An 11267-nucleotide genomic window follows, 5' to 3' on the forward strand; every position below is an offset into this window, starting at 1 on the left:
AAAAACGGTGGACAGCATTGCCTTCCTTGAACCCACAAAGCACTGAAGCTGTGCGATGATGATATCACTGAAGCCACACATTTTTAATACATAACCTGTTTTCAAAAATTCCAGAAAGCACTGCACAACTTCAATGCTTTACCAGCTCAAGGAAGGAACTCAATCTGTCAGTTTTAGTAATAGGCAGTCCATTTGTAGTAATAGGCAGTCCAACTTAAACAAAAATGCAGGTTAAAGACAATTGAGAACAAAACATGTTCTAACTCAGGCACCTTCCCTATTCACCTTTCCAAACAAAAAATATTGTAAGCATGCATACAATAATTGTGTGCATCCTTTTGTAAAAGTTACCAGCTATTCATAATAATATTCCAGAGTGGCACAGAGTCATCTTGCAGATGGGAGATGGGCAGCATAAAATATAGTAAATAATAAATAAATAAAATATGCCTGTATGCATGCCTGTGTGCATGTGATGTGTACCTACTTATATATAACAAACTTAAGTAAAATTGCTGCATAAGCACTCACCAGTATGTCACATGAACTACTGCACACTTGGAAGAGGTAATAATGTTTACATAATCTCATGAAATGTTGTCTTGTTAAAGCTTTCATTGGAAATAATTGTGTATATTTGCAAATAGAGAGGGAAGTGACCAAGCAAGAAAATGCTTGTTTGTAGATAAACTATACATAAAGGAAAACATTCCTTCTATTTTAAAGAAAAAGAAACAAGTATATAGGGAGGAATATAACAAGTTTCAGTATATGCACAAATCCTCATCTGTACATATGCTCACATATGTACTAAACAGTGGGACTAAACAGAACAAATGTACAGAAAGGGAAAGCAGATGGGGAAGATTACTGTGCTATCAAGATGACAACATTACTACAAACTTATGTGCACTCTGAAAAAAGTTCCTTCCAATGCATATAATTGTTTTTGCTGAAATATTACCCCAATTAAGGGAAAACATGAAAGAGAGACAAATTTCATTAATAGAGACAAACATTTTTTAGAACTGTCATTAACAGTTGTTCTAAAAATATCTTCTGGAAAAAAAACCTCTGATCTTGAGAAACTTTGGTTCTTCTCTTTAATTTAATACTACCCTCCCCCCCTCCAAAAGTTGGGGAAAAGTTACTTTGATTGGAAAATTGGAAAAATGGTTACAGGAAATATGAAAAGTGTTTTAGTAAAATTGTATTTACATATATGACAATTCCATACAAGCAACAATGTTAGTTTGAAGTAAAAGAAGGTGAGAATTTGACAAAAATGCTTAAGGGTGAAGGGATGAAAAGGAAGTGAAACAGTATTCGTTTATCAGACTCAATTTAGTTCGCCACCTATTTATATTATCTAGAACATTACAAATAATTTATCATTAAGCCTGAATTAATATAGTCATACTACTTCAAATAGTATATTTTTCAGTTATTACAATGCAAATAATAGCATGAAAGTTGGCCTTGTGAGACAGTACGTGACTTCTGAGCCATTTCATCTTGCTAAGTTTCTGAGGCCTTACAGTTTTCAGACAACAGATCAGTATGCCACATCTCTCAAGTGGCCTCGGGTAGGTATGTGGCTGTGCTCCCCTAGAAGGAGCTAGTGCACAATTTGTGGATCCTCCGAAACTCTCAGCTGCTATTGGAATAGCCAGTGAAACCTTTATCTAGCTGCAGCTAGCCTGCCAGGTGCTACTCTATCTGGAGCCAGAAGTACAGGCAACAGTTGCTCACACTAACATTTCACTATTGGAATACATTCTACATGGGACTGTCCTTGAAGGTCTTCCCAAGACTACAACTGATACAAATTTTGGCTACACACATGTTAAAGGGATTACAGGTAAAGTTCTATAGCACCCATTATTGTAGGAGCTACAGTGGATGCCATTCTGTTTCTGGTTGCAGTTCAAGGTGCTATTTATCACTTTTACAGTTCTCATGGCTGGAAGCCTGTTTATCTGTGGGATGATAGAACCAATCCATACAACCAAAGCATTCATGCAGAGAACATTTGCTCAGATGTCCAACCCATATAAAATATAATGAGAAGACACTCAGAAGCAAGCATTTTCTGCAGAGGCTCTGTTGAATAGAAAAAGGGTCCCCAATCAGGCAACATGCGAAACCAGCCCCCCCCCCTACACTGAAAAACCACCCTCCATGGAACCAGTCCCTGGCATCCAAAAGGTTGGGGGGGGGCTGCTGGGGTAGAACACCATATCATAATATATATGATTTGTGCCTGGATCTTCACAACCTTGAGGTAAGAGATAATTGTGCCTGTGGTGAACAATGGTGGCGCTATTAATAAAGTATACAATTCTTGACTGATTATAATAAGATGGCATTTTTGTTATTGTCATGGTTATCAATTAATGTTTATTCATTTGCTGTTGCTATTATACAAGCTGTTGATACTATGAATAAAGTTATATTTATTCATTTGCTGTTGCTATTATATAAGCTGTTGCTTTATAAATAAACTTATATTGATTTATTTTCTGATAATATAAGCTGTTGATATTGTAAGCTGCTTAGATTTGTACTGACTGAAATGACATAAAAACACCAGAAATAAAAAAATCTTTCAGCTATTCAAATAACTCTTAAAATCAAATGAATACTAATAATATCCCACTATGCTATATCACAGTATAATTTACAACCACTAAATATAATGACATGGTTACAAGCTCATCTAAAAAATAAATTGAATATTGACATTTATTAGACGGAAGAAGCAAGAATCAGATTCTTTTCCTTTGGATTCTAGATCAGGTGTGATCATGTAATACTTCTATCAGCCTGCTTTTAATTTTGATTCAGAATTAACATTAAACCATAACCTAGCATTACAATAACAAGCCATAGCAAGTTTTACAACAATTGTTTTTTTTCTTCCTTTACAAAGAGAATTTTTGAAAAAGTTTATTTTGGATTAACTATAAATTTCCTCATCATCCAAATTCAAAGAAATCTTGGCCAATTTCATATTTTAATTTTTGGTAGTGACACGTTCAACCAACCTTATTCAGATTAACTACAGACTAGAAATCAAATACTCTAAAGTCAGATAATATAAAATAGAACTTCTGATATCTTTCTTCCAAACTTGCTGGAGATGTAATGTAAATGTAAATGTAAAATGCAAATTCAAGTTTCATAAAATGAGTAAATAACAAACACTGCAATCCAGCTCAGGTTTTTATACTAGAAAATGAAAATGAAATATAAGCAAAGAAATACATTTAAAGTACTCTACCTATCAACATTTTTTTAAGCAGGTATGTTCGGTGGGAAGGAAAATAACTGATCTGAATAATCACTAAAAATCAAAGCACCTGGAGGTCTATTTAATTAAAATGTTAATAAACATTTGTTCACCTCTTCGGCATTCATCAGATAGATATAACAGACCAAAAATCTACTTACTTCTCTTGATTGCTGCTTTAATAGATGACAAGGGACCTTGGCTTAAAAAAGGAAAAGTAGAACAAAAATATAATTACATATTATGCAAAAATACAGATCATCTAGTAGAGAATTATTCAAAAACATTGCTTATGGTAGTCCTCGACTTGAAACTATTTTTAATGACCATTCAAAATTACAACAGCACTATAAAAAGTGAGTTATGACTTTTTTTCACACTCAAGACTGTTGCAGCATTCCCGTGGTCCAGTGATCAAAATTCAGGCGCTTGGCAACTGGCATGTATTTATGACGGTTGTCATGTCCCAGGCTCATATGATCACCTTTTGTGACCTTTTGACAAACAAAGTCAACGGGGAAGCCAGAATCACTTAACAACTTTGTTTCTAACTTAACAATTGCAGTAATTCACTTAACAACTGTGGCAAGAAAGGTCGTTAAAATAGGGCAAATTTCATTTAACAACTCCTTGCTTAGCAATGGATATTTTGGGCTCAACTTATAGTCATTATTGCAAATGAACAGAATTGCAGAAAAACTGTAAAAATTTTCCTTCTTCACTGATTGACTGAAACCAATTATGGAAATGAGAACTACAGGGATTGCCTCATGCCTACAGGAAAACATTCAGTTGTTTACCAATTTAATAACAAAAATTGTATCATATTCATATACTTGAAATGTATAGATAAATATTTTTGCAGACAATATATTTTGAGTTTTTTTATTTGTTTTGTTTTGTTTTGCCCTGGGATTTTTTTACCAATATATATTGGTAAACTATATTATTTTACTGTATCTGGACTATATAGTTCAAAATCCAGAAACCAATTTAGGACAATGAGAATCATCACATACAGGTAAATTCTGATGCTCCAAATCAACTGTTCCCAGCAGCTTAGATTTCTAGGTCAAGATTATGAACAACAAAAAGGACAAATGTAAAGTTCAACCATTTGTCCAGGGATAAACCTTGTTTGATATTTCTGGTAACTCTGGTTTTTGTTGCCTTTTTATTTTTGTTTTCTTTTTTCTTTTTCTGCACCTTCTGACCTTTTTTATCTTCTAGTTAGTTTTATCTACGTGTATTGAAAACTTTAATAAAATTGTTAACTAAAATAGAATCCTTCATATGATCACTCAGACCTTAACCCTTCCACAGGCTGACAACTAGAGAAAATAATTCTATATAGAAGTAATATAATCTATTTTATATTCTATTGTTTTAATCTGTATAGTTTAATCTACTGCATGCTTTAGCAAAAAATAAAAATAAAAAACAAAAGGCAACCATAGAAAAATATACACAATAAAACAGTTGTCACCACAAACATTTAGTTTCTCTGGTTACTGTTAAAGCAATAGAATGCACATAGTTATTGAAAAATATCTATAAAACGCTTTTAAAAAATTTCTGGGCAGCACAGGCAGGATGTTAATATTTCTGGTGGCTGAAATCCACATAATACAATGTTAATTGACATATTATGATTATCTTTCCCTTTCTATCTTTTTATCCTGAAATATATTTCACATTAATCTAAAGATGTGAAAGCTTCATTTTTCAACTAAATTGATTTATATAATTTTATTGTGCTTCAGTAATGAAATGTAACTACAAACAGATTAATGCATATACTATGAGGAAGAATAATACAGGAAGTTATACATTACCCAAGAATGGGAGGCAATAGGTCTAGAAGTTGTAGTAGAACTATTGTTTTTTACTTTTTACTTCCTATTTTCCTATTCAATGCACCATATCACTTCAACAACCCTATTGATCCTTTCAAGTCATCAAGAGAGGGAAAGAGGCAACCCTTCTCACTTTACAGTTTCTAACCTTTCTAAAAATCTGAGGTGACTCGATCAGCAACTCCAGAAGTGAAGACAAACAATAAGAGTGTCCCTTGAGGATTGGGTGTGTTTTCTACTATAATTTTGAAGATTCCTGCTCTGAGTAGGAACAAACAACCCCTTCTCTTGTTAAGGAAAATACAGAGAACTGAAAAGAAAGAATATTTTCATAGAAATTTCTAAAGTGAGGAAAATAATTTTTTATAGGCATTATAAAATCTACCAAATGTGCTAGAGGTTGTTTCTAAAAAGATGCTTACAAAAGGACCTTTAATTTTTTGTCACCTGTTGTCAACAACAACACATCTTCATCACTGTTGCAATTATCTAAGCTCTTAATTCCCAAGCACAAACCAGAATACAGGAGAAAAAAAACATAATGAAAGCATCTGGAGTTGCCCTTATAATAACAGAGGAAGTTAAAAATCCCTAGGAGTCTATTATCTCACACAGGAGTGAATCACTGGCTGGTTTTTTGGATCTTCAGCTATTTCTCATTTCAAACCATTACTATGAGAATATTAATGATGAATTATTCTTCACCAAATTAGTTTTGTTCTTAAATAGTAGCTCTCCCAGACGGACAAATTAGTTTGGGGTTTCAACATAAAACTAAGACACAACATCGTATATTTCAACATTGTTTGGGATAGGATAAAAACATCAAATTAAATTAAACGATTGTGAGCTCCAATACAACAAAAGTGTATAGCAACAGATTCATTGTTAAAGCATTAATGCTATAACACAAATGTGTTTGGAAATAAGCTTTGTGGATCAGAATCTAAACAATTTTAATACTTAACACTTCACACTTTAAGCGTTTAAGATCCAGAGAACTCATTCCTGCTGTTCTTTTATATTTTGTATTACAGATAATTTTAAGATGATCAAATCTTTATAACAGGAAGAATCTCTTCTACAAAAACATTATCTTTCTGCTCAGTAACAGCTTGTTCCAAATTCTCCTTGACTCAACCGAGTTACACCCTCTATACATTTTGAAGTACAAACTTGTAAGAGTGGCCATTTGTGAATGTGCAGTGTGCAGACATTCTAAATTAATGTGATACAACCACACCTCTTCTAAACTTGTCTTTCCAAATGCAGTAATATAGTATGCACAGCTATAGTAACAAAATGTTTAATGTTATCCTGTGTCTAATTATGGTACATTTCTACTACATTACATTGAAGAAAACAATACTTGTTTATATCCTAACACAACTCTCTTACATCCTAGCCTGTGATACACTTATGAAATGCAATCCTATTTTTTAATGCTGACCAATATTTACCTTAATTTTTATGTATTTTTATTTTATTTATTTGTATCCCATTTTTATTATTTTTTACAAACAACTCAAAGTGGCAAACATATCTAATATTCTTCCCTTCTTCTATTTTCCCCACAACAAAAACCCTGTAAGATAGGTTGGGCTGAGACACATTAACTAGCTCAAAGTCACCCCCAGTATGTACAGGCCAATATTTAAGGCATTCGGAAACCTTTTAGACTAAAATGATGCTACATTATTTTACTCCCCTTGGGAAAAGAGAGATTATGGCAGTTCTCATTATCCTTTAAATACTTAAAATGTGTGTTAAGAAATGGCTCTTCAAAATCTCTTGCAACCTACTCCAAAAAGGCTGGACTATTTGTCTTACTCCCAGTATTGTAAGTGTCATTGAATATGTATGTAACTTTCAGGGGGTAGAAACCATTTTTAAGAATGTGTCAAAACCTATCAGAAACATTATCCAAACCCGTTTTAAAGAGCTACTTTACCTTTACAACTACATGCCTTAGTGACTTGCCAGAATAACCTCAGTATAAAATTATTTGAACATTCAGAGACTGGTACAAGTTCAAATTATCATTCAAGTACCACATTGTTCAAAATGATTCTTTTGTTTCTAACAGCCTGACTTTTAATAACATAAGAACAATCTTATTGTTCAAACAACGTAATTTAGGAACTTTTCATGGTTCAGGATATTGGTAATCCTGATATACTAATAGCTCAGGCAGATGCTAAACAGATACTGAAAGATTCACTTGAAAGATACCTGATCAAATTACCCAAGGTTATTAATTGTTCAGTTTGTATTTATGTCTGATGTGTTAGAAACTGCTCAGTAAATATCCTCAAAGATTAAGATTCCTGATACGTTTAGCCAACTAAGTTTGGTAAGTTCAGTTAGCAAAGCTACACTTTTATTTGTATTTTTAAAACCATTTCTGACTTTTGTGCACTGGCTACTTTAATAAACATGCTATACTAGATTAGAAATTAGAACTGATAAAATATAAATTCTAGTGAAAAGAGTTGTCTTATCCACATAAAACATCCACATCTACAGAGGCATTTCATGAATATTTCTCTGAATATTAAAGTGACTTTAACCTGAAGTTGTTGTAAATTACAAGGGTGACATGTAAAGCAGGGGCCCCCAATCCCCGGGCTGTGGTCCACTACCAGGCCTTGGCCCATTTGGAATCAGGCTGTGTGAGTGGTAGGTGCTTGCGCGTGCCATTCCACTTGCGCAAGTGCCACTCACAAACAACCATTTTCCCCCCCCCCATGACCAAGCCTCCAAACTGGAAAAGTTGGGGACCACTGTTCTAAAATATATGACACAGGGCTGTCACATTTCACACCTGTTGGGAGTATAAATGTCCTGATCTGTCACCCAGATGAACATAATACTCCTCAGTGTGGTATATTTTTATAAGCTTGATTCAACTTTGATAATTTCCTACTGCACATTTTCAACTATGTTTAAATAATTATAAAATATCTTACATGAGTAGGAGGCCAATTAATTTTAGGTGACAATTTCATGTCACCTAAAAGAATGCACTAAAAGAGTCAAGTAAAGTAATTACTAAATTCCTTGCTGTTGGCACCTATATTTCTTGTGTTAAAAAAACAAAGACTAACAATGCTTACAGCATATTAAACTAGACCTAGGGTTGAGCAATCTATGGCCCTATAGCCACCTATTGCCCTTAGTTAAATTACATATGACCTTGTCCTAGTCAAAAACATTTCCAAGCTTGAAATGTGAGAAAACTGCAACAGTTTTTAGCAATTATATCTTAAAGGACTCAGCATTCAGTAGTTTAAAGTAAAAAAAAATACTTGATGGCAGCGGTGAAATCCTACCGGTTTGCACCGGTTCAGGCGAACTGGTAGTGATAAAAAATTAGGGTGAACCGGTAGTAAAAAAACCCTACCAGTTCCTCCAAACCGGTATTTCTGACAATCAGTTGTGCCGCGTAATTTAAAATCGCTAGAAAGCAGGAAATCCTGCTTTCTAGCAAATCTAAATCGTGCAGCACAGCTGTTCCCCCCTGCTGTTTTTTTTTATTGAAAAAGTTTTCAAATACAAATTTTTCCCCTTTTTTTCCCCCTCTCCCTCCCCCTCCCTAACCCCCCCTCCCCACCCATCCCCCCTGTGACTTCTTCATAACAAAAAAAAAACCTAATTCATAACAGATTACTTACTCCTTCCTCTAAATATTGACCTTTACTTACTAAAAATATTATTAATATTATGACATCCCCCTTTATCCATACATTTCAAAAAAGAGAAAAGAAAGAAAAAAAAGACATTATACTATAACATTATAGAATAACTTCTCCACTTTAAAACTATACGAAAAGTCCTACTTTAACATTTAATCTTCTATATATATTACTATAACATTTCAAAGCGGCCTTCCCCATAAAATCTAGTTTAACATTTATTCCACTCTATCCATTTCCTCCACTCCCCTAAATATATCACTTAAAAATCCCTTTTCTTAGACTAATCAATCTACTAACTAGCTTATTCACCCACTATCATGCAAAATTACCATACACAACAATTCTTAATATCTTTGATTCACTGCCCACACTACTTAAAAATATATGTCTATATTTTCCATTATATCTAAATAAAAAAAAAAGAAAAGACAATGACTTTAAATTTACAATCCATATAATATCTTCTTTGAGGTCTTTCCACTGGATTGGTAGAACCAACATCCATAATCGGGTAACATAGCTTGCTGATGCAACAGTTTATTCAGGATCTTCAATCATATCTGCCCCCATCAATAGTAAATATCTTCTTATATATATAAAGGTAAAAACAACCACCCGAATGACATTATAATTATATTCCATATAGTAATAATTGTGGGTTTCATCAGGATTATTGATTCCCATCATCGTAGTGGGTAACAACCCGATCTTCTGCATGCCCCAGCATAATTCTCTTGCCTTGTGATTCAAGATAATTATAATATGTTTATCAACACAAAAAGAAATTCCAAAATGGATAATTCAAATCCATCAGTTTAAGGCTCTTTTCACGTCCCCAGATTACGGCCATGCAGAGATCTGCCACAATCCTCAGGATGATATTAACCAATACATCGCCTCTTCTATGTTTACACATAATCATTCATATTTTAAAGTCACTGGCTTTACTGTTGCTTGATTTAGAAATTTCTATTTTTATGCCACCTTTTTCTTTTTTTCTTTTCTTTTTGTGGGTTTGGTTTCCATCCTGGTTTCCTTTCTACAAATTGTATATCATCTGGTCGGTTTTCATTCTGCTTTGTAGATTGGTCTTGTTGGTTTTGTTTTTGTGTCTCATGTTTCTTTTTTATCCCTTGTATATCCCCTAATTGGTTTCCATGCTTATCCTTGCCTTGATAAGCCATCACATTAAGGTTAGATGCCACTTCTCTCAAATTTGTAGATAGTCCAGCTGGGGTGTCCGATAAATCCAAAGGCAATTCATCTGGTACAGTCTCTGTAATTCGATATTTTACCTTTATTTCCAGCTCCTTCTGCTTATCCTGTATTATACCTGAAGATGTTAAGTTCATTTTCAACCTATTTTGATAAAATTCTTCCGCTCTTTCAACAGTATTTAGCTGATATCTTTCTCCTTGATATCTGAATATAATACCAACTGGGACATCCCACCTAAATGGGATATTTCTCTTTTTTAACTCATTCACCAGAAAACCAAATTTCTTCCTTTCCATCAATATCTTAGGTGGGAGTTCCTTGTAAATCCAAATCTTTCTTCCATACAATTGCAAATTAGAATTGAAGGAATTTTGCACGATATTATTCCTAATTTCTTTATCTGTAAAATAAATCACCACATCTCTAGGCAATTGCCTTTGCTTGGCAATCCAGGAGTTTATTCGATAAACTCTGTCAATCCTACAAAACACTTCCTCAGGTTGAACCTTTAGAATCCCAGCTAGAATTTCAGAAGATATTTTCCTTAAATCATCTCTATTATTTTCCTGCAAACCTCTTAATCTTATCGCATATTCTGTGAAATTATATTGTACCATTAAAATCTCTTTTTCGATCTTCAGCTGCAGATTTTCTACATTATCAGACTTTTGATCAGCATCCATTTTAGGTTTTTCTTCTAAGCTATTATCCTGAGTGTTTGTCAAATCATTTTCAATTTTTTGAGTTCTATTGTCTTGAATTTCTTCCATTTTAGACTCTAGTAAATTAGTATTTGTGTCCAACTGTATCATAAATTCTGAAAAACCATTAGCCACTTTTGAGAATTTTTTCTCCAAAAAATCAAACTTAGATTTCACCAATTCTTTAATTTCCTGCTTAAATTTTTCAAGTTGCTGATTCACAATCTCCTCCCTTCTTTCAATCTCCTCTAAGAAAAATTCTATTATATTAAAATCAGGTTTCTGAGACTGAAGAGTTAAGACTTGTTCCTTTAAATTGTTGGTGGGGGAATCCCCCCCCACAGCCTGTTTGTCTAACGGCAGGGGTGGGTAGAACTCTCTGCGGAGTCCCAAAAGTTTTTCCTTTACTTTTGGGACGGAGCGGATGAGATGCCCCGTATCCCCAGCCGCTGCTCCGGGCTTTGGGAGACCTCTGCTAATGCAGAGCCAGGCGTCAAAAGCA

At 33.8% G+C, this 11267-nt stretch overlaps 1 protein-coding gene across 1 annotated transcript in view; it reads right to left on the reverse strand.

The window, feature by feature from the left end:
- SH3D19 (SH3 domain containing 19) overlaps positions 1-11267 on the reverse strand; it is a 70382-nt gene that overhangs the window by 38053 nt on the left and 21062 nt on the right. The window contains exon 3 of the mRNA XM_070948733.1: positions 3454-3494. Coding sequence (XP_070804834.1) covers positions 3454-3494 — 41 coding nt within the window. The remainder of the gene's footprint in view (positions 1-3453; positions 3495-11267) is intronic.

This window comes from Pituophis catenifer, unplaced genomic scaffold, assembly GCF_029215685.1.
Source record: "Pituophis catenifer annectens isolate HBS135680 unplaced genomic scaffold, rPitCat1.0.hap2 SCAF_8, whole genome shotgun sequence".
Classification (NCBI taxonomy): Eukaryota; Metazoa; Chordata; class Lepidosauria; order Squamata; family Colubridae; genus Pituophis; species Pituophis catenifer.